At 37.9% G+C, this 25,003-nt stretch overlaps 2 protein-coding genes across 2 annotated transcripts; one reads left to right on the top strand and one right to left on the bottom strand.

Annotated features, from left to right (window-relative positions):
• Positions 1-387: 387 nt before the first annotated feature.
• LOC117788674 (beta-1-syntrophin) lies at positions 388-24,441 on the bottom strand. The gene is made up of 8 exons (XM_034627508.1): positions 23,905-24,441; positions 12,774-13,073; positions 12,223-12,716; positions 3,302-3,517; positions 2,881-3,221; positions 1,169-1,363; positions 721-1,092; positions 388-658 (listed from the first exon to the last, which is right to left on the bottom strand). The coding sequence occupies exons 2-8, from the start codon at positions 13,013-13,015 to the stop codon at positions 575-577; spliced, it is 1,944 nt and encodes a 647-aa protein (XP_034483399.1). The 5' UTR covers positions 13,016-13,073; positions 23,905-24,441; the 3' UTR covers positions 388-574.
• Positions 9,150-10,103, top strand: LOC117788675. Its single transcript, XM_034627509.1, has one exon. It carries the CDS (start codon positions 9,169-9,171, stop codon positions 10,033-10,035), a length of 867 nt encoding a protein of 288 aa, XP_034483400.1. The 5' UTR covers positions 9,150-9,168; the 3' UTR covers positions 10,036-10,103.
• Positions 24,442-25,003: the final 562 nt, after the last annotated feature.

Genomic DNA, 25,003 nt, shown 5'->3' with positions numbered 1-25,003 from the left:
TATTCAATGTAGATATCAGATTTAGATTTTAGATTTTAGATATTCGATTTCGATATTTATTTAATTTTAGATCATTTTAGATGGTATTCTTCCTTTCATCTGCACGTATAAAATGAATTTACTTCTACTTACAATATAAAAATTGTTTTGGTTTGTGCTTTTGTCATTATTATTTGTTTCATTTAATTATCTCTCATCCCAAAAGATTCTACTTCGATTCTGCTTTTTGTTAAACTTACAAATAGCCCATAGCCAACGGGAAGCACGTAATGCTCACTCGGCAAACGCCAGCGGGAGAAATCCTTTAAGCGTGATTCCAAAAAAAATTGTATAAACATTTTTTAAATAAAATTAAAAATTAATATTAAATATTTAACGTGTAAAAATATTAATTAACAAGAAACTTTTCTAATATGTATAACGAAATAATTTTTGAGTAATTTAAATTAATTGTAAAACCTTCACAATATATAAACAAATATGTAAATAATAAAAAAAAAAATAACATAGCTTTTGTAACAAAAATAAAATGTTATATCTGCATAACGCTTTAGAGGATTACGTCCTTGTAAGCCTAGGCAATATTATGAACCTTGGCCGAGAGACAATTGTGTACCACAAATACAACTGGCTTTGGACAGCACTCCATGTCCAGTTCCTGCAAAAGATTAAATCTGAGATGAGATTGAAATTAATGATTGCGAATTATCTGAAACTTACAATTTCGCCATCATCGCCGAAATCCAAATACAACATGCGAGCTCCATCGTCCGCAGAGCCCTTTAATTTATCAAAGGCAAATTGCCAAAGTTGGGTTTTGTTGGCCACCGCCGCAGTGGGCGTGGATGAGGCGAAACCACCGCAGTCGTATAAGAAAAATCCGCGATTTATGTGCACAACCAATTGACACTGCCTGCCCTGGTACAGGCAACGAAACGAGAATTCTCGCTGCAAATTGACCGCCTGATGGGAGCCTTGGACCAAAGCACGCGCCCACGCAGCCATATCCCGGTGCGTCTCCGATCGTAGCCAATAAACCAGAACACCCCTGGCCGTGCCACATCGCACACAGAACACTGTTGTTTGCTGACCCTGTAAATAATTAAGAATTAAACGTTAAAACAATGGAAAATAAAGAGTTTCTCTTTTTTAATTGACGGTAACCTACATTGAGTGAGGAATTGTTGCCTGCACCCGCCAAGCGTGTGGTGGCCAGTGCATAGCTCTCCAAGGGACGACTCCATGCCTCCACAGACCAGGGTGCACTCTCGTATATTCGAAACTCCCGCTCGGTGACTGCTACAAATATGGGCAACCATTTGTCGCTCTCATCAGAACTTTCTGAGCTGGATCGACCGCTTGGCTGTTAAAGAGGAACGGAAACTGTTAAATATTTACAAAAAAACAGATTTCTTCTGCAAATATCTTTAAGCCCTGAAGCAACACTAAAGCAATTGCAGGTTCTTCTAAAACCAAGCAACCAATGTTATTAATTGTCAATGTTTGAGACGTGATCAAATTTAAAATTTTTTTAATTACTTAAATGAATTGATTTTTATAAATTAAATAAAATTGCATGAAATACATTTGGAGTTAATTAATTAATTATATAAAAGATGTCTGGTGATTCAATAATTATTTTGAAACAGAATTTGTGATTTCGAAAAAAAAAAAGAAATAAAAATTATTTTTTTTAACTAAATAAAAATGCATGGAACATATTTTGTATGAACTTAAGCGAATTAAATTAAATATGTCTCGTATTTTAATATTTCTAAATATAAATGAGCGCCAATAGACTTTTGTGATTAAAAAAAATGGGATTTGAAGACTTGATAAAATTTAAAATTTATTGAATGATAATTTTATTTAAATTGAATTTACATTACATTTGAATGAATTTAATAATTATGCAAAATATATCCATTATTATAATAATTTTGTTAAAACTGGAGATAAATGAATGGCAGTAGATTTTTGTAATTTCAAATAATAACGAGTTAGCAGTTACAGTCGAGCACGCTCGACAGTAGGATACCCTGTGCCCAGGTACTCTGTACTGAAAGTTGATTATCGACCGATTGTTCCTATGGCAGCTTAAACCTTATTTGGTTAGAATGTACAAATCCAGCTTAAAGACATATTCTAACAGTTTGGTTAAATTATTTAAAAAAACAAAAAACTTTTTCATACTAAAAGTCCGATCGGTCCTATGACAGCTATATGATATAGTCGACCGATTTGAACGAACTTCGGCAAGGATGGACAAAACAAAGTTTAATGCTATGGCAGCTATATAATATGGTGGTCCGATCCAAAAATAAACATTATACCCTTTTTTGTGGCCATTTTTAATGGGTATAAAAACAAACTTGATCTACCTATGGTATCCAGGAACCTAGATACCAAGTTTGAAGTCTCTAGCTCTTATGGTTTCTTAGATCGACGCGTTCAAACAGACGGACATGACTCAATCGACTCGGCTGTTGATCCTTTAGGGGGTCTGCCACGCCCCCTTCTGCCTGTTACATACATTCTGCCAAACACATTATATAATTTGCCCATTTGTCACATTTAAATTTATTAAATTATGCTTTTTCAGCTTGAATAAAAATTAATAAAATTATTAATTAAATAAAATATGTATTTGAATTATTTTGTTGAAACTGAATATAAATTAATGACCGTCAATTTTTGTTATTTCGAAAAAAAATGGCACTAACATTTTGAAGAGTTGTTCGAATACAATTCCCTTCAACATTTCTAGAGAATATTGGAACATGTCTGATAGTTTTATTCTTAAATTTCAATACTGCAAATCTTCTCTAATACTTTGAAGGATTTCAGTCTTGTTAAATTTAGGTATGAGCTTACACTTACCACCTCACCGGCGACGCCTCCGCTGTTCGATGTGCCACTGCCACCGCTGGCAGCACCACTGCCACCTCCACCCCCGGCACTGCCAGAGCTGCCGCCACCGCCACCGCCTCCTCCTCCTCCACCTCCACCTCCATTAAGACGCTTGCTCAGCCAACCGATGTGCTTAAGCTCACCGATGAGATTCACCAACGCACGATTAGCCTCGACCAAGGCGCGCTGCGTGCTGCTGCCCATGGCCGAGTGGAGCGCATTGAACCAGACGAGAGCTTCCGCGGAATCGGCCGCACGGAGAATGCACGAGTGCACGCCATCCGGCGAGTGCAGCTCGAGGCAACGATTCTCTGGAATTGCCAACAGAAGTTGTTAGATAACAATTGTGGAACACACCTCTCTGCTTTCCGCTCTGATTTTTCTCACTTACCCGGATCGATGTACTTGAGATTGCGGGCCAGATGCGTCAGCTGCAACGGAATGTAGCGCGTATCTGCACGCGGCGTTGTCTTGGGCGTCGGTGCTGGCGGAGATGTTGGTACGCCCGGACCCAGCGGGCAAAGGAATGCCCGTTGCAGTTCCCATCCCACCTCCGAAATGATGCTTGCCTTGCGAAAATAGGGCGTTACTTCGCGCAGGAATTTAACTGCAAATACGAGACATCAAATACACAGACATCAATGTTGTGCCACATGAATATGCATTGCAATGAGGATGTGGTTTGGTTGCCTGCTGCCCATGGCGTCACCTGTGAAGCAGCACAGGATGTGGTGACATCAACCACTCTTCAACACACACACACACACACACTCACTCTCGCACACACAGCATTCAATCAGTTCGTTCTCAACAGCGTCAGCGTCAAACACAAACGTTGCGGCATAAATTCATTAGAGTTTCCGCTCCATTTTTATTCGATTTGCACATTCATCCAGCATGAGCTGTGCGCACAGTGCAACTGATGTTAAATTAAAGTTGTTCATTTTTTTCTTTAAAAATATTGCAAGCAATGATTTAAAAAAATGTATTCGGTTGGACTTATTAGTTCTGCGAGTAATATATTGAATTTTTAATACTTTAACTGTTCAAAACAGGAATGATTCTTATTAGTAATTTATTTTATAGCAGAACAACTGGCATTCTGACGATTAATAGTAAAATTCTAATTTCTAAATATATTTTATGAAAAATTGTAATATACAATTTTTTTGAGAATTTATTTCATTAATGATTGTACAAGACTGTTACAGTTGCCGAAGTATTTCTTTACCGAAGTTTTCCTCATGTTAGACTTCACGTATTCTATATACTTTGGTTAGGTTACTCCATCTTTTAGTAATATAAAAAAAATAAATTATATAATATAAATTATAATAAACGGCAGCAGAAAAGGGTTTAAAAACATTGAATGAATTTTGTTTAAATTTGAGTGTAAATGTCAAAAAAAAGTGAGACTTGGCAACTCTAACAAATTTGCGGAGTATTTAATAAACAATTAATAACATTACAAGTGATCTAAAATATATTTAAACATGTTACAAAATTATAAGTTGTAAATGTCAAAAAAAAAAAAGTGAGACTTGGCAACTCTAACAAATTTGCGGAGTATTTAATAAACAATTAATAACATTACAAGTGATCTAAAATATATTTAAACATGTTACAAAATTTAAATAAAATATACAACAAAAGTTAATATTAATATACAAGTGAATTCGAAAAAGGATTTGCAATATTTTAAAGCTTAGAAAGACAAGATATTTTCAATAAGAAGTGTGCCACTGTGCAGTATCTATGCAAATGTTGATGGCAGGTGGCTTGTACCACATATACATACGTATCTATGTATATGAATAGATGTATATATAGATGTTCGTCTTTCTGGGCTCTGGACTCTATTCCGCCCACAACATTTGCACATTTGCATTTCCGCTGACGACGACGCGTCGTTGTTGTTGTAGGTGTTGTAGTTGTTGTCGTTCGAGTGATTTGAAAATTCAATTTTCACACTTAATGCCAACTGATGTTGGATCGCTTTATGCGACTCAATTCCTGTGTTTGGACCAACTAATTAGGGCAGACGGCTCCCGAGCCACCATAACAGTCAGACAGACTCCTTTTACGCCTCCTCCCTCCCCTACATGGACGCATTCCCTTACTAATTGCTTGGCATTTACGTGCACCAAAAGGGTTACTAAGTGGACGCTGTTGTTGCCGTTGACTCAGCTTGGAGCTTGGAGCTCAGTAAACATTTACATACAGAAATATGCAACCGACAACTAACAAACAAACAAGCGGGCGAAAAAAAATTGTTGCATAGCGTCAGGCGCTGTTGAAATCCCTGAGCTGCTGGGGGTGGGGGTGGAGATTTGGTAAGCTTGGAGTGCACTAAAAAGCAAACAAAACCAAAACGCAAAAGTTTAGAAACAACAATAACAACAGTAATAAGTTGTGCAAATTTTTGCATTTCTGTGTAAATAAAGTTGCAATTTTAGAAAAGAAGAAAAAACAACTGAAAATAAATAAGCAACAATAACAAACTATAAATGCTGTAAGCCAAATGTAAGCTGCAATTTATATAACATACACACATGTGCATATATATTACATTTAATATATGTTTTATAAACACAGGTATTAAGGCAACCTTACACGACCTTTAAAGTCAAACAACTGAATGCAGCCCACGTACAGTTCTCAAGAACAAAGAAAATTAATATGTCACTGAAGGAACATTCTTCACGGATTACTGTCAATTAACAATCCACTAATTACTGGCGTTAATTAAGTTACATTTTTATTTAATTCGATATAAGAAATGCTTTTGCGAGAAGAAAAATGAAAAGAAAGTGAACTTTAACAGTCTGTTACTTTTATATTATTGATACCTTTAGGTGGAGTATGTAAATATTAAAATTCATATTTTAAATAATTATACAAAATGTATATTCATTAAAATTGTTATGAATATATCATTTACTTTGATAACAGAAATCGCTTTTGCTTGCTAGAAATTTATAAGACAATGAACTTTGAAAGTCTGCTAAATATAATTGATATTGTGGGTTTTATTATATTAATACTAAATAAAAATTTTAAGAATAATAATGTAAACCATACACCAAGTAAATATGCTAAAAGTATATATTTAATTATGTTAATTAATCATTTGCGTTTTGTTAAATGCTTAATGCAGATTATTTCAGTTGAACATTTAGCAGACAAAGTCTGGCCAAAGATTACAGGTGGGCAAAGTTTTTTACACCTTTGGCAAACGCAGGCGCCCGCATAAATCACGCCGGAAGCAAGCCAAAGTGTGCTGCCAGAGGGGGGCGTGGCCGTGGGCCGTGGGCTGTGGGCGCACAAATATGATATCAAGTGCAGGCGGTTCGCTTCTCGCAAATCGTGCGTTAAAACTTTGCACAAAAGTTTTTAGAGTAAAATCTCACGCGCTGTGTTGGCAGGAAGCGGGAATCGGCAATCGAGAATGGGTCAAGGGGGGATGGCGAAACAAGAGCTGTATGTGGACTGCCTGCCCACAAAAGTATGCCAAGCTGTAAAAACCATTGCTAATGGACTTTTGGTAGGCAGGACGACAGACGACAGTCAGGCTGAGAGAATAAAAGGAAAAGGGAAAAGGGAAAAGGGAAAGAAAGAGAAACCATACTGCCAACTGTTGTCGACGCCTTTAGCTTGGGCGATGAAATCTGCCGTTGACATTTGGCAGTTCGGAGAGTTTTCTGGAATTTGTGCAACTGGACGGCTAAAGTTGGCGCCCCCAAATCCCAGTAAGAGGAATATCTACAGGCTGGGGTAGCTTATTTAAATTACAATGAGAATGGCTAAGGACGACGCCAAGTCTGGCAAACAACTTTTGGTCCAAGTTGTAAATTAAAGTTCGAGTCGAAGACGCTAAAAGGCATGGGCTGGTTGTCCGGCTTTTTAGCATGGCCAAAATGCCTTAGCCATTGCAATTGCCATTCGGTTTAAGACTGTCATTGTGTTGGCTAATGCTAATGCCAGCTTGTGCCATTTTACGTGCTTATAGATCTGGGCCAATTTCATTTAATGTACAGCGCCATTGAAATTATGAAAGCCTCCTAAAATGCATAATCAAATCAACACAAAAGGCTAGTCTTAAATACTCTATATTTGCAAAGGTAGTTTGATACTGAAATGCAGAGTGTGACAAGCAAATGAAACTAAACTTGACTTGAGATTTTATTACAGAAAGAAAGTATCATATACAATTTCAAATAAATAACAAAATAGCATATACATATACAGAAGAAAAAACGCATACTAATTATGTATAAATACTACTGTATTTGGTTTTTCATGTTAGATTTAAATAAAAAACGCATTAAAACTAAGAATAATTATCTTTCATAATTAACTAAAAACCTACTTAAATGTCCAATTTAAAATAAATGTAGTACAACCAAAGAGTTTATGTAGTTAAGATGATAGAAAGCCAATAGAACTTGTCAGTTCGAAAATCTGATTTCGAGACCTACTATATGCCATGCTAAAGGAAAGCTGTCAGAAAATTACCCGTCGTCAATGTATCAAACATGTAGTTTTAAGTTCATAAAAAAAATAAAAGCAATATACTAGAAATATTTTTTTCACTTTAATGCAAATACAAAATGAGTTAAAAAAAATAATGTTTTCTTTAAATATTAAATTTACTATGACAAAAATTTGAAATAAATATTAAATATATTTAAGTTGAATGTATATTGATATTTATTTTTTTTTTAAATGCGCACAGTTAAGATTTATAAAATCCATATTAAACGCAAAATCATAGAGCAAAATATTTAGATAAAAGTGTAAATTTTAAAATTTCGAACCATTTTTCTGTGGGTGTAAGTAACAGAGGTAAGGTACTTAAATTTAATGTTGTGATTTTTCCACAAAGATAGATTTAAAAAATAACAAGTCGGAAGGACTACCTACTTATTTCAATATATATCAAAGCACTTAAAAGAAATTACTAACCAACAAAAACTACTGCATACTTTTAGGTGATTGTATTGAAATAATAACTTTATTATTAACTTTGGTTAGCTAATACTCCCGTTCTACTTGTCCGAACTTGCTGCGGTTAAGTGAGATTATAGGTAATATTAATAGATAACGTTATTTACCGTAAAATCTGTATCATCTTAAAAACTGTGGATGTGGTGGTTTATTTAAGGACGCAGGGAGCCGTGGCTTACAGTTGAAACCAACTTGACCTGCTTGGCTATATCGACTCGGCTATTGATGCTGATCAAGAATGTATATACTTTATGGGGTCGAAGATGCCTTCTTCTCCCTGTTGCATACATTCCAAAGAACACAATATACCCTTTTAATTATTTTTTAAGTAGCGGATATAAATATTTACGTATAAGAATCATAAAGACTAACTAAAGTTGACCCCTCTCTTTTTCTAGGTGTTTATTTATTACTCTTTGCTTTAAACAAATTACTTTGTATGAGTTTTAAAAAATAGAACCAAATGTATTTCTTAAAATATTTTTACAGAGTATCGTTTAGTCTATCCCATTACTTAATCATTACCATTACGACAACAAATCCCAACTGTTGAACTTTCACAGACAAAACCACCCAAAGGAGATTTTATATGAGAGGGTCGAGAAAATCCCTCAAGAAATAAATTGTAGAATGTGTTTTAGGATATTTGGCAGTCGTAACTCTTCAACTTTAAGCTGGTTAGAGCATTCAATATGCGCTGAGAGGTGGCTTAGTTAGTTTCTCGAAATTTATATGCTCTTAATTTTTGGGGCTGACAAAACTTTGGCGAAATGGATCAACGACATGTGTTGGATGTGCACGCATCGAAAATGCGAGGCACGTTGACGTTGACGACGACGACGACGACGATGACGATGACGCTGTGTAGCTCCGTCATGGGCATGGAAACGGACGTGGACGTATACGTGATTTTAGAGCTGATGCGGGCGGGGGGAGGCGTGGAAGGCTTTTCGCTGAGGTTGTATCGATATTAAAGCGGCGTTAACATTGAGCTTGATGGCTCATTTGATGGGCACTGATACGTTTTTAAATGCGCAAATATTGCGACTCGTGTCCCATTTGCATTGGCCGCCTGAAAAGAGTTATCGTTATCATAGCCGAAATATAAGCGGAGCTGACCTTGCGACCGTTACTGAATTCTGATGTAGAATCCCCAATTACCGCTGCTCCGCAAATACGAGTAACCGATATAAAAGCGAGTGCACCCACAGCAGCCAGTCACAAACCGTTAACAAGCGTTCAACGTGCAACATGAAGACATTTACCGCACTAATCTTGATGAGCCTGATGCTGGCTGCATCCATATCAGCGATGCCACAGCGCCGACAGCTGAGGCAGAAGAGTCAACGCCAAGTGGAGCTGGTGGCAAGCACACCGTATCCGGCAGCAGGTTTCCGACCCAGAATAGCCTTCGATCTGCCCAGCGAGCGTCAGCCCAAGCTGGAGGAGCCACTGGCAACCACGACAGCAGCAGCACCACTTGCCACCTCGAGCAGTGATGTGGAGGAGTTCAGCAGCACCACCGAGGTGGAGCAACAGACGGAAATTGAAACTGAGGCAAATGCACGCACTCCAGCCAGCACTTATGGTGCTCCCGAATCCAATCCGGAGGATACCGTTGAAGTGGTAGCTCAGGTGCCCGCCCAGGACTTTCAGCCACCCGTACGCGAGGCTGTGGAGGATTTTGCCGCTGTTGCCGTTGATGGCGTTGCTCTTGAGCAGCAGCCTGTTGCTGATCTGCCTGCCCTGGACCAATCCGAGACGCCACTGAGCGACAACGACGAGGAGCTGCCTTCAACTGAAGTGGCATTCAAGGCGGCAACGACGCCAGCCAACACTTATGGTGCACCCAACACACCAGCCCGCGAATATGGAGCCCCAGAGCTGGAGGAGCCCGACAACGAGCTGGAAGTAGAAGAATCTCAGGTGGAGCTGGTCGAGGAGACGGAACAGGAACTGAGCGAAGCAGCTGCTCTGGGTTTAACCAGCGGTCGCTTGATTCTGCTGCCCATTAACGCAGCAGGCGGTCAATTTGGACGCCTCATCCTGGCCGTGGAGCAGCCCAAGCAGCAGCTGGGACGCCAACGTATACGCAGCGAACGCCTGCGCCGGAACTAAACCCAAAGTCAAGAGTGAATCATCCGACAATCGACAATTGATAATAAATATTTGCAGATAGCCTTTAAGTCATTGTTTGTTCTCTGTCTCCGTCTCCGTCTCCGTCTCCGTCTTTGGCTCCGTCTCCGTCTCTATTGTCCGGCTGTTGCTGCACCGGAAATGGAATTGACTTGCATCAAAGTCCAAGTCAAGTGCGTGTTTGCACACACAAGGATGTTGTTTCAGCAAAATTGTTCTCAATGCTTCATTGCGCATTGTTTGCTTTAAACTTTGAACCCCGATTGCCATTCTCCTCCCTTTCGACCCAATTTCAATCACATAATTGGTGCTTATTGCCATTTGTACGCTTTGCAGTTTGAGTTTGTGGACATTGTGTTCTTTGATTGGGCGTCTTATTTTGCATATGCTTTACAGAAGTAGCTCAGCTCGAAAGGAACTGTACATTGGAGCGCTTATGCGACTCTCAGGCACCACTTACCAAAAATGAGTTCTGTGAGCCAAAAGAGTCATTAGTTTCTTATGAATTTATCGATTCATATATAAAATTGATAATCATTTATCAACTTGCAGTTGATCCCGCACAACTTCTTATTACCTTATCGTTTATAAACTTATTGAGATACAAAAATAAGGAAAATATCTTAAAAAAAAAGGTGATGGAAAGAGAAAGAAAATTAGTTAAAAATAACTGAATTTAAAAATGCGTAGAGCATCTCAGTTTCATCGCAGGTCGCTTTTTATCGTATGTGTATTCCCATCGAATTCGTAGGCCTTCTATGCGTAACAGATGAAAATGTAGTGCGTCGCATTCATTTCAATTCGCACTGCAGTGGCAAGTGGCAAGTGGCATGCCACACCCACTGGCATAGCAACTATGTATTTTGGGGCCATTTGATCAAATGGAAGGAAAACTTTTCTCATTACTCATTGCCAAGCCAAGCCAAGGCAAACAAACAAACGAACCAACCCAACGAACAGACGAACCGACGAACCGACCGACAGACCAACAAAACCAACGCAACTAACGGCAGTCAACAGCTAAGAGTCAACAGGCATTGGGCTGGCATCGAAGGGGGAGAAAGAGGGAGTCAACTGTATGCGGCGGACTTATAACAGTACACAGCTGCACTTGCAGTAGCAACAATAACAAATAGAACAACAACAACAACGTCAGCGGACAGTAACTCTCATGTTGTGCTGACTAATCCCATGTATGCAGTGTAGCATCTACACTGGCAGAATAAAGTGACAGACTTTGAAAAAATGTATAGGCAAAAAAGGCAATTTTAATTGAATAAGTTTTACTCAAAGATCAATTTTACTTATACAGGGGTGTTCTACAAATCTCTAACAGCGCCAGAGCAACCCAAAAGCAAATGTTGTGGTTCCTGAAAACAAACATCCGTTGCTTTCAAATGTCTAAAAAAATGTTGAGAGATTTGACATAATGTAAGAAGTGTTTCAGAAATCCCTTGGATTTTTGAAGAGAATTGCTTTTGAAATCTCTAACATTTAAGGAACATTATTTCACATTTCGAACGGTTGTTTTCAAAAGCAGTTCCCATCAAAACTCTAGAGATTGAGAAATTTGAAAAATGCAAATATTAATTGAATTGAGTGAAATTATTTAATAAGTTGAATTAAAATGCAATTTTTAAATTATTAATGAATTTGATAGTTATATAAAATATATCTAAACTTAATAATTTTGATGAAAATAAAAGTAAATTTAGGGCAGATGATTTTTTATATGTTCCAAAAAATTAAGTCGCTGACATCGATATTTCGAAAGGTTGTTTTAAAAACATTTGCAAGTAAACTGAATACAAATTATTTTTAATTCTTTTTTTTAATTGTTAACCAAAAGTTATGAGATGGCACCTTGACTTTTTGTTTCGATGTAGTTCAACCAATTTTTATTTGCAGTGTAAAAGCTGAGTCCTCTTCATCCAACTTTATACATAGTTTGCTTGTTAGTTTGACTCTTTCAACGGCACTTTTTAAGCACTTTCTCTCTCGCTCTCTCGCTCTTTTTGCTCTCTCTTCTCTTTCTCTTTATCTTTTTCCGTAACTCTTTTTTGGGCAAATAACAATGTCAGCATTTGACATGCCTAAAGATACGCAAGGGAAAAGCAAGAGGAAGGAAGAGAGAGTGAATGATTTAAGGGGACTAGAGGTGGTGCTTACCTTCCAAATCGACCACACGTCCTGCACGCTTCAGAGCACGGACTGCCTCATCGTGGGTGGCATCGCGTAGCTCCTCGCCGTTGACCGTTAGAATGGCATCGCCGACGTAGAGTCCTTTGGCCTGATCGGCGGCCATGCCCCGAAATATCTTTGAGATGAGTATGGGCATGCGATTCTCGCGTCCTCCCTTTATGGAGATGCCCAGGCCGTTGTTGTCCGACTTGATGATGCGAACGTGTCGCTTCTGATTGGCCACATGATCAGGTACATCGCACATGTCCAGTCCAACGCCATCCGCATTGTTATTGTTATTCAGGCAAAGATCGCCATTGTCGTTGGTACCCGTAACCGTACCCGTTCCCGTTCCCGTTACCGTTCCGCCCGTTCCCGTGCCATCCACTTCCGTGTCCTGAACGGCCATGCCCTGCAACGAGGCAGAACTGGGCAACGTACCATTCTGACCAGCACCACCACCTCCGCCACTGTGATTGCTTCTGTAAGAGTCGAGAGTTTACAGCTCCACTTTTCTTTCACCCGTCCATGTTACTCACCCCAGTGTGCCGTTAAGGGTTGTGGATTGCCCATCGCTGGAATGCTGTGACGTCTCACAGGACTCGTCCAGACTGATCGCCAGAAAGTCCGTCTCGAGCGTCACCATCACTCGATACCAGGAGCCGCGCACCCGCGTCTCCAAATTGCCACAACGCATTCCCGACGGCGACGGCGAATGCTGCTGCGGAATGGGCTGCTGTGCCGCTGGCGGGGCACGCCCCAAACTCGACGATTCCACCATGTCGCTAGCTTACAGTGGTTGCTCCTCGGAACGATCTACATTGCAAGTCTAACGCCAGCTGAAATAGAAGAATGGAAATCTTAAGAATGCTTCTATTAAAACTCTATAAAAGAAAGAAAATAATATAAGTAACAAACATATGTGCAAATGAAGGCATTTCAACTGCAGTTTCTGTCATTTAAGGGTGAAGGGTCGTTATTTCTAACATTGGGTTTATTCGGCTTATTATTATTTTTTACTTCTGATAGATCAGTAATTAGTACCCGCTAAATTATATGATATCTTCTTATACAATTCACCTTTCGTACGATGCAATTATTATCAGCTATCAGTTATTTGAAAAAAATTAGACATTTTTTGTCGTTGGAAATTTTATGCTGAATGCAATACGTTGCAACAAATTTATATAATATAACATTTTATGTAAAAGAAACGAATAATTGTAGGCACGCGGCTAGATTTGGCAGAAAACTTCGATATTTGGCGTGCAAAAGAGAATCTGTGAGTTTGGTTGCAAACTTGCAAAAATTAAAAAAGTTTTTCATATTAAAGGTTTATTTGAAACCGACGTTCATATGGCAGCTATATTATATAAATTTAGACCAAATTTGGACAGGGTGTAACACTTGGTAAAAAAGACATATTCTGTGAGTTTGGTTGAGATAGCTTAAAAAACAAAAATAGTTTGCATACTAAGAGTCGATTTTCATCCAATTGCTCCAATGGCAAAAATATGATATAGTTACCCGATGTTCACCAAATTTGGTCAGGGTGTAACAGGCCGTCTCAAATACACAATCTGTGATTTTGGTTGTTATGTCTCAAGAACCAAGAAAGTGTTCATACTAAAGGTTAATTTGAGCTTGATTGTACCTATGACAGCTATATGATAAAGTCATCCGATTTTGACAAAAGTTGGTCAGGGTGTAAAATATGGTAAAAAAAAAGAATCTGTGAGATTGGTTGAGATAACTTGAAAAACAAAAAAGTTATCCATACTAAAGTTGAATCTGAACCCGATTGTTCCTATTGCAGCTATATGATATAGTAACCCGATTTTGACCAAATTGTAAAATATTCTAAAATTCAAAAATAGTTTAATAGAATTAAAATAAAAAATAAAATAAAAATCCTGCCTGTTGTGGGAAATGACCCCGCGCCTCTCGGGTATAAAACTATGTATTTTAATTACAACAAAAAATCCTTAACTTGTTGAGTATAAATAACTCTATTGTTTCTGAAGTTATCTTAACAAGACTAACTAGCTTTGGTTTAAATCGGGCTATTATATCGTGTAGGTGTCATAGAAATGGTCAGTCAGAATTTTAAATTTATGATCGATTCAAACTTAATTTAGGATTTTTTCTGATAGTAATATAAGGAAAAAAGGGTATAAGTAAAAACATCCCAAAAACATATACAAATTAAAATAGTTTTAAAAACACGAGAGATCTGTTTGGGAACAAGCTGATTTGACAACGCTGATTGGACCGAGGTTGAAATCAGTTCACTCTTGTTTATGTTTTGGGAATGTTCCAATTTTATTTTGAACCATTTTGTTTTAATATGAACCATCACTGCTAAGCCATGTTATAAACCATCCCGAAATCGGCTCTATTGTTAATGTAATACGAGCTAGAGGTTAAGGAAGAGCAATTACTTTGAGAATATGCTGTGATTTCTTTAGGGAAAGATCGAATTGTGCTCTGTTTCCTATTTTTCCCTATCTCATTGTAAGCCTCAAATTGCCTTTTTGTCTCTTGAGTTCAGCAGAGTCACCTGGCTGTGGCGTCTGTTGGCCATAAACACCTCAATTTCCGGTGTTGGCTCGAGAGCCTGCAACAATATTCATTTGGACAGGCGCTTGTCAGAGGTGGAAACATTTTGGGGTTAGCAGCGGATATCAAATGAAGTGTCCGCAGGGGCAACCACAAATTTGAAAAGGACAGAACAGGACAGAGCAGTCACAACATTTGTCATTGTTTTGCTGGCCAAGATTTATTGCATTTCACAACGCACACTCGCAAGAAGAACAAGACCAAGATGATAACAACAACAGCAACAACAGCAGCAACAATAACAATTGAAACAGCAACAGGAATGCAAATGCAGCGAATTGTTCGCATCCTGTGCATCCATCGGATTCGGATTCGCATTCACATTCACATTCAGCCAGCAGAAGCAACAGTCGTCAGGAGCAGGAGCTGCAATTACGCATCTTGTCGGCGCCGCGAGGGGAGTTTTTGTCTGATTTTGTTTTTGACAAGTGACTGTTCCTCAGTGCCGCTCCAACCCCAACCCAAGCCAACTTCCCTTACCTCCACTGTGTGTGTGTGTGTGTGTGTCTGGCATTTGTATGTACATTTCCGCTGACGCTTGAGCAGGAAGTAATTTTGCCACTGCAGTCGGTCTTCGTTTCTGGCACTGCCACAGCCAGCGTTGAGTCTGTTTACTTTGCAATTTATTGTGCAACATTTGTAATTATTATTGCAATGCTGCATACTTCTCGACGTTGCCACTGCCGCTGCCGCTGCCTCTGCCACTGCCACTGCCACTGCCCCAAGCCTTCAAGCAAGGCTAGCAAAAAGTTTTGTGAAAAGCGCCAAGTGTGCGAATGCTTGAGACGACGACGACGACGACGATGAGGATGAGGAAAGGAATGAGAAGCATGGAGCTGAAGACGTCGACGAAGATGACAACACACTCATAATTGTAAGTAAACACAAACAAATAGCAGCAGCAAACAGTACAACATTCACACAGATACATGTGTAGACTGCTACTGCTCAAGGGACATATTCATGTGTTCAACGAGGGCAGTCTGATTAATTGGCACACGCAATTACCACAAATGTAAACCGACCAAAAGCCAACCAAAAATGTATCCATGATTAAGAATCAGCAAAATAAATTTGTTTCAGATTTATCGAATTATTTATATTCATATAATCAAATTATAAAATATATTATAATTAAGAAATTTCTTGAATATTTTTTTATTATTTATCATCAAGAGCATGCATGCTGCATGCTACCTAAAGCATTGTCGTGTCATAGCAGGATTTTTAACAGGACAGGTATATAACAGATTAATGCAGATTATAACGTGGCAGGGTGCAAAGCGTTCCCAGTTATTTTTAAGCTGAATTTCTACATTTGGCACAGAGCCACGAGATCATAAAACTTACATTGAATATTACGATAGCCTAATGAACGTGTTATGAATTTCACATTTGATAAAATGTAATAACGTTATTTATAGCATACTTTTAGGACTGATGCATTGACGTGATTAAATTTGCATTTAAATATGTAGTACTATATAAGTTTGTACCAGTAGTTTTGTTTACAATTAAGTTCCACGTTGGATAAGTATTGTAAATTGTATTCATATTTAATGCTCAAAATATTTGAAGATTATCTTTCCCAAGTATTTCTAGAAATTTACTCATTTTGATGAAGATACAAAGATTCAACAAGAGTATACATTATTTTCATTGAATTATTTATGAAATTAACCTCTTTTATAGCTGTAAAATAAATCTTTATATTTATAGTTTCTAAGATTATTATGAATATTAAATGCAAAGCTTTCTTAGCGGAGTTTCACATTCGGTAATTTCTATATTTTTATGACAGCCCTCGCTGGCTGGCACTGTTGCCACTTTATGCCTGGCAGCTAGCCAGTTATCCATCCATCCAAGCTGCCAGCGTGCAGTGACTAATTAGACGAAGTTCGTGCAACAATTCAAAATCAAACCGAAATATTAATAGCTCAGAGGGAATCCTATGTATGTTTCCCACGCTCTTCAACCCCATTCCCCAGCCCCCTTCACTCTCTAGGGGCGATACTCTGGCAATAGCGATGGCTTTTTCCTATTTTTCTACATTCTTTTTTTCTGCTATTTTTTAGGTGCCTAATAAGCACCGGACGCCGGACGTCGTCTGCCGTCTGTGGGGCCATTTTTCATGCTGCGCTTTGGCTAATTTAATGCTAGGCGGTCATAAATTATGCGGCCCACCGAAAAGTAGGCAACGAAAAAGGGAACAAAAAAAATTGGGGAAATGCCTGGGAAATGGTAGCAGCTACTGCAGTGGCAAACTCACACACAAATCCACGTACGCACAAACACACACACCCATTTATGCAAGTTGCATTCAACTCGAAATTTTTATGCGCGCTTTTCAGTAACAACTTTTTATTTTCAGTTTTTTTTTTTCTTTCAGCATTTATTTTTTGCTTTAAAGTTTTTCTTTGCAATGCTTTGTTTTTTGTGCCAATTTTTCTTTATTTTTATTTTAATTTAAAATGTGTAAATGTCCGGGTGAGAGTTTTTGTATTGATATAACGCAGAGGGCGTGAGGTGGCAATAAATAAATACGCAAGCGTTTGCCTTGCAGCATTTGGCTCGACACTTTGCCCCCAAAACTCTACACATACATACAGAATATACATATATATGTATATTCATATGTGTGTGTACATTTGTGTGAGTGTGGGGCGTTTTGTGGCTGCGCCATCAAAAAGTCATAAAATCATAATTTGTAAACGAGAATTTATTTCGAAAAATATTTATGGGTTGCTCCTTTGCCGCTTCAGCCGCGAGCATTCGCGGAATTTTCCCCAGCACCATCTTTCTGTGTATATGTGTGTGTGTGTATGTGTGTCTGTGTGTGGGCGTCGCTTCATTACAGTCATGTCTGCATGTGGCAAGCAGCAACATGTACTCTTACCTACAGCCACGTTTGCTGCCATTAATTTGTTGCCAACCTTGGCAAATGTTTCTCTTCCCTCTGAGTTTCGTTCGTAATCTTTTCTCTTGACAAAACGGTTCAATTGACTTTGTGCACTCGCTCGTAACACACACACACACAGAAACTAAGCACACACACACACACTAAAAGATAGCAAAAATTGTCATACATAGTATTTAGATAGTATCCAACTGTATCATATTTTCTCCAACAATTGAAATATGACAGGAACAAGAATTGGCTAACGGTTACTGCCTATTTGGTTGGACTTTATTAAGGACAGATTGAAGCACTGAAATTATTAAAGTTAAGTGCGTAACTAAATCAGTTTAATAGAAATAAATATAATTTAAGAATCTTTGAAATTCAATATTCTCATTAGACAAAACTTTTATTTAATCTTACAAGAGAGCTAGGTTTAGATAATACTGTTAAGATATAGAACATAATCCAGATCACTAGTTAATTTATTATACTCACTTTTGTTTAATGTTCTTATACCCGTTACTTAAAAAATAAGTAAAAAGGTATATTGTGTTCGTTGGAATGTATGTAACAGGGAGAAGGAGGCATCTCCGATCCTACAAAGTATATATATTTAGACCCCACGCAGGCAACCACACCCACAGTTTTTATGGTTATTAACGTAATCTAGCAGTATTATCTATTATTCCACTGAATCGCATCAAGATCAGACAAGTAGAACGGCAGTTATGGCGATTTAATGTTTTCAAGGTAATACCAGCAATTTTTTCAAAGTACTTTTATAAAGGGTTTTTTTTTAGAGGTATAGAACTTCGAATTGAAATAAAACAAAAGAAAATCGTTTTGACGTCTATCAATTTGGCTTTATTGCAAGGATAATTTTATGCCATTAATGTTTAAATATGATTATGACATGTAGTCGATTATCATGGATCCAAGATCTTTGCGCAAAATCTTCCATAAAGTTGGTGGGCAAATTGCTGTGCACGGTGGCGAATCGATTCATTCGGGTTCTTTTTCAACACTTTGCTCTACAGCGACAATTGTTTCTTCGTCTCTGCGGATGCGTTATGTCACATAGAGTAAACGTAATGCGAAAACGAATTATTTGCTCTGATGGACGATTATGTTGACCATAAAATGGACGGAGCTTGCGGTAAACTTCACAAGCTGAACCATTATTTTCGAAATAAATTTGCACAATTAGCAAGCGTTGTTCTTTTGTCAGCCTGTTCATGATAAAATGGCAAACCAAACTGATAATAAATGAGATTAGAGTTACCAAATTTAACAAAAGATTGTCAGCTTTATCTCTACTCGAAAAACCAACCTCTAAAAAAAATACCCTTTATGTATTGAAATAAGTAACGGGTATCCTATGGTCAGAGTCTTGACTATAGCCTTTCCCGCTTGTTTTATAGCTCAAAATATTAATAAGCTGATTTAGATTTTAATAAAAATATATGTTCTTATATCTTGCATAAATAAAACCATCTTAAGCACGAAATGCATTTTGTTAAATTAAAAAAACATTGAATTTCAATAATAAAACGTTGATTTCATTGCTTCAACTAAAGAAACGGAAAGAGGAAAAGCAAAATATATTTAATTTTAAAAAAGAAAAGGCAGACAGCAGCTGTGCTAGGAAAATTACATTTTCTTTTTATCTCAAACTGCCAGCATCAATTAATTTTGTTTTATAGTTCCCAAAGAGGGAGTTGAGAGTTTTATAGACAAGTGTACCCTCATAAGCTGCAGGTCGTTTATAAGTATAACCCGCGTCACATTTTATTTCGATAATTGCACACACACACACATACACTCACGGATCACGCACACACATGTGGCACATGGCCTTGACACCGCCAAGCAGTTGCCACCAGCTACTTGCCACTTGCCAGCAGTCATTGCCAGTGGTAATTTCAGTGTGAGTTCGAGTGCGGATGGAATTGCAAGTTCTCCATGTCCATGACCAATCCCTGCCACCGTTATACCGTTATACTCGTACTTGAACTGCCGACAATCCGTGCGGTGAGCCTCTTAATCATTCTTAACAATGCCACGTTGGCGTCGACGTTGCCATTAAGCTCAGAGAACGCTCAACTGGTGGAAATCGATATGTATGGTATTTAAGCCATCACAACACTAATGATCTTTAAATACACATAATGCACACTCACACACACAACACACACTTATTGAGTATATAAGTGTGGCAGGAAGGGTGCGAGCAGTTGGAAAATTAAGTTGAGATGATGCTTTAGTTATTTAGTTGTGGTCGTTCTGGTTTTTGTAATGGGAGCTGAATAAAAGTCAATCAGCAATGAAGCTCCGTTCAGACTAGTAGTTAATAGCAACTGTATGTTCTCCGTTATGTCGTTCTCTTTTGATCTAAAGATTTTAGAAAAAGACAAAAGCATCTCAACTTTATAAATTCCTCATAGTTTAGAGCAAATTTTGCATAGTAGATAATTGCTTTTTCTGACATCGAAAACAATGCATAAACATTCTGTGGCTTTTAGTTTTTAATTAATCTCTGCAAAAGCTTCCTTCTAGATTTATTTATTTGCTACAGTATGCTCGACTTGAACAAAATCTCTTTGGGGTTTAGCTTCCTTAACCCAAATCTGCTATAAATTAATTTCAAAATGAATTTAAAAGAATTATTGATAAAGAAATATTACAAAATAATTTAATAATAATAATGGACCTGTCTCAAATATAATGGATCAGTTTAAACACTTGGTTTAAAAAAGAATAGCATAAAAATGTTTTTTTTTTTTTTTTTAAATTTAGAAGAAAAAAAATGTGAATTTATCAATTAACACAATTTATTTGTAATTTTTTCCGATTCAAAATAATCCTAACTAATTTTAACAATAACTGAATTTTTATTTCCTTATTTTGCCAACTCAAATTATTAATAAGAAATTATTTATTGATTATTACGAAAACAATGTAAATTTATTTTGCATTTGCATGTCGAATTTCTTGATACTATATTTTCAAAAATTAAATTACTAGTATTTTTTAAAAAAATGCATTTATAACCTTAGATATAACTTATTAAATCATTTAGTTTAAAATAAAAAATGTATCTCATAAAATAAAAGTTGTTTTTTTTTATACATGTGTGTATATATCTTCTAAAAGTGATTAATATTAATTTTATTTATATAAGGAAATTCAATAATACTAATAATAGCAAATACGAAAAAAATAATTTTCTACGCTAGTGTAATACAAAGCTTTTGTTGTCGTTGTTGTCGATGTTGTTGTTGTCGTTGTTGTTGTTATTGACACGTCCACCCACTGGTAAATCCGTTCATGTGCTTTCATATTGATATGTTATGTGGGTAACCACAAAGCCGCCACTGCGACCGATAAAAGCCAAAAGCAAACCTCTGAGATTTGCTTATTAACACACACGCACACACACTGCCACACACACATACACTCCCCCTCATGCTGGGCTATGTCAACATACCAACCTGTGCTGAGCTGCCGCTGCCTTACAAATTATTCAGCATTGATTAATTATGAAAATGCGTTTATATTGATTGTCGGGTGTGCGTTAGTTTGTGTGGGTGTGTGTATGTGTGTGTATTTTGGTCTCTGCTTAACTCCTGTGTACAGCTTGCGTGTCTGTTTATGTATATTAGTTGCACATTCGCTTGACAGAATGAAGTGAGCGGGAGTGCTGCCCCATAACAATTACCAAGTACTGATTGTGGACTCAACTCAATGTGGCGGCTATGTTGGGGATTATTATGTATAGCCCGTTGGCGAAATACTCCCAAGTTTCCCCTCCCCTTCCACAAGTCTAACAATTGCGAGAATGCAAATCAGGCAAATGTGCCAAATGAGGCAAAGCAACGGCGACGTCTCCGGGGGCGTTTGTAATCTTTATGATGATGCCAGGTGGGTTGGTAGCATGTGGTAGGTGGCAAGTGGCAGGTGGCAGCAATGGCGTCGCCTTTTCCACTTATTAATTGCCAGTGTCTTGGCATAATTTTCACTCATTTGTCTGCTGAATGCAAGTGGCTGCCATTGTTCTACAAAAGTCAAGAATCTGCTCACGTACTCGTACTCCAAGAACTGTGGGAGTGAAAGGAAGGGTGGAAAAGATAGAGAGGGGGGGGCGGTAAAGACGAGGATGAAATGCAAAATATGATGATGCAGCTTCATTAAGTGCAATTTAAGTGCGATATCTCTGTTGCTGTGCTTCGCTTCGTTAAGCTGCTGAAAGGCATGATGACAAAAGGTGCAAGAACACGGGATGCTGAGGCACGCAAGGACAAGGGAAAGGGAAAGGAAAAGGAGGGAAAAGGCAGGACGTAAGAAGCAAGAAGTAAGCACAAGAGCCAACTGAATGATGAGAATGAGCACAAAGTTCGCATTTTCATTCCCACACCCATTTCCATTCCCATTCCCATTTCCATTCCCCTTCCCATTCCCATTATCATTCCCATTTTCATTCCCTAATGCAAGTAATTGCACGTCGCTCTGATTAAAGTTGGGGCTTCCAAGGGCTTGGGGCAGGGGGTATCGCAATTTGGGTTTTTTGTCTCGCACAAAATGCTAAGCCAAAAAGCGGATTATGTCCTTTCAAATGTAATTTACACGCTGAATTTGAAAGTGACCTCAGAATTGCAAATGCTTTTAGAGCTTGCTTTGCTTTCTGATAAAAAGCGAGTTGTTTTTTTTTTCTATACATACTCGTACATATAATAGCAGAGACTAGGTATTACATGGGGATTAAAGTATTAAAATTCTGTTACATGTGCTTTTAATTAAATATAAATAGAAATTATTGAATTTAGAGGGATAATGCAATTATTATTTAACTTGAATAAATCATTTAATAGGTAAGCGAGTGCATTTATCTAAACTGTTGCATATTCTATTTGAAAGAAACGCAATTATCTAGTTGCATGAACAACTTTTTCTCAATTTGAATATGAAGTATGTGAAATAATGACATTTGCATGAATATTCAGATATGATAATATGAATTAAGTATAGAAAATCAATTGCATTGTAATCAAATTTTATTGAAGAAATTCATTTTAAAGCTATATTTATGCGCCATCATAAAATAATGGATATCCGGGTTTTCTGTTTAAAACGATAAAATGGAATTCAGACTTTTATCAATTTGAATATGAAGTATGTGAAAAAATTAATATAATATTCAGGTATAATAAGAAGAATAAATTACATTCAATCTACAATTAACTTTCATTCATATAAAACATTTTAAAGCTATATTTATTCACCTATTTAAAACGGCGAAATGGAATGAATATGAAGTATATAAAAAATTGGAAAGAATTTTCAGGTATGAAAAGAAAACTCAAGTATCTTAAATCTACAATCATCTTTCATTCAAGAATTTCAATTTCAAGCTATATTTATGCGCCTTCATTATAGACATAATTCCTAAGGATCATTAAAATAATCATCGTAGTTCTTCTTAGCATTTGAGAACGCAAAATGGCGCAAGGAAAAGCTGCTTGAAATCCTGGGCAAAGAGCAAAGGAATAACAGTTATCTGTCAACATATATCGCCAAATGCATGTCAATTATGACTTAAATGCTTAACACAAAAGCCGGCAAGACGCTGGGCCAAGGGCCCATTGTGTTGGTGATGGCGGGGAGGCGGGTGATGATGGCAAAGTGGCAACGCCAACGCCAACGCCGCTGATGATGTTGATGAATGCCGATAGTAAACGGAATTAACTTTCACGCAACATAACGACGTCGACTGCGAGACGACGACAGCGACGGCGACGCTCCAACAACTTGAATGAAAGAAAAAGCTTACGCTAATGGTTGCCGACGCCGCAGAGCACAACTGAAAAAAGCTTTCGGCAAGCGCGCGTAGTAAATGTGCGGGTGGATGAGGAGTATGGCTGGTGGTGGTGGGGTGACAGAGATGGGAGTACGAATGCGGCTCGTTTGACTGGTTGCGTGAGTGTGTATGTGTGTGGGTGGCTAGTGGAATGAGACAAGCCAAACAAACGACGCTGATGACATCGACGCAGCAGCGACGTCAGCGGCAAGTCAGCGTCGCGCTTTGGCAACACTCAAGCTTACAATAAAAATGTTTGAAAATTAATAAACATAACATGCCCGCCTCTACATACCGTCTCAGTTCGCAGTGTTTGTTGTAATTTCAAATGCTTTTTGGCTCAACGAAAAACAATTAATGCAAAACTTGACAGCGACGTCGGCGTCAGCGTCAACGTCAGCGCATGCGTTAAAACTTGCTGCACTGAAGCATTTCAATACACACACACACATACACAAACACAATACACGATACGTTCCGATGTGTGTGTGTATGTACTAAGGATTTCTGCTGTAGATTTTTATATTTATTTTATTTTATTACACTCGGCGTATTTGCTATATTTGTAAATGCTTAACTTTTAAGCTTTATTTCGTATTTATAAGCAAACATTTAAATGACCGACAACAGCAGTAGCAACAATAACAATGGCAGCCAATTAGCATCTATTATTATTTCGTCTAGCGCTTTTTTTTTTATTATTATTGTTTGTGTAGCACAAAGCGACAGCGACGGCGACGCAGGTTTTGGACACGCTTCAACAGCGCGCAGCAAACCCGTTACCGTTAGGAAATGAACAGCGACTAAAGTTGCAATGCCGAATATACTAGCCCCAAGCGGCGCTTGGCCGAAGCTTTCACAGCTAACAGCGGCAGCAGCGTCGACGTTGGCGTTGGCGTCTTTGTTGTGTTGGTGGTGGAACTAGTGCTGAACCGATTTATTCTTAAGTCGATTGGCTCAAAAAATCGATTGGTGCCCGGCAGTAATAACAGCAAAATTACGTTAACAGTAGACTGTTATTGAATAACAGCCGCTGACAGTGCTGCCACGCAGCAGTAACGCTTGCAGTGCTGCCACACATTTTCAAGTTGGGCGCTAAATTTGAATAGTTTACATCTAGAGGTATAATAAATTCGAGATAAGCTAATTGCATGGCTGCTTGCCAATTAATAATTAATTAATTCATGTTTACTATTATTTTATCTTTATTATTTGTATTTATATAAAATTATGTTTAAAACGCATTCGCTTGGTTCATATGTACCTATGTTATTTAACTGCGGGTGTTAAACCCGCTTCCATTTTCCATTTCTGCTAACTGCATAACGCGGGTGCACGAATGCCGCAAATGTTATTCGAATGGGAATTCCAGACAAGCGCTTTTCCACTCTCTT

The sequence above is a fragment of the Drosophila innubila genome, assembly GCF_004354385.1.
Source record: "Drosophila innubila isolate TH190305 chromosome 3L unlocalized genomic scaffold, UK_Dinn_1.0 0_D_3L, whole genome shotgun sequence".
NCBI lineage: Eukaryota > Metazoa > Arthropoda > Insecta > Diptera > Drosophilidae > Drosophila > Drosophila innubila.
The sequence above is the reverse complement of the archived record's forward strand: the minus strand, read 5'-3'. Positions and strand labels throughout refer to the sequence as shown.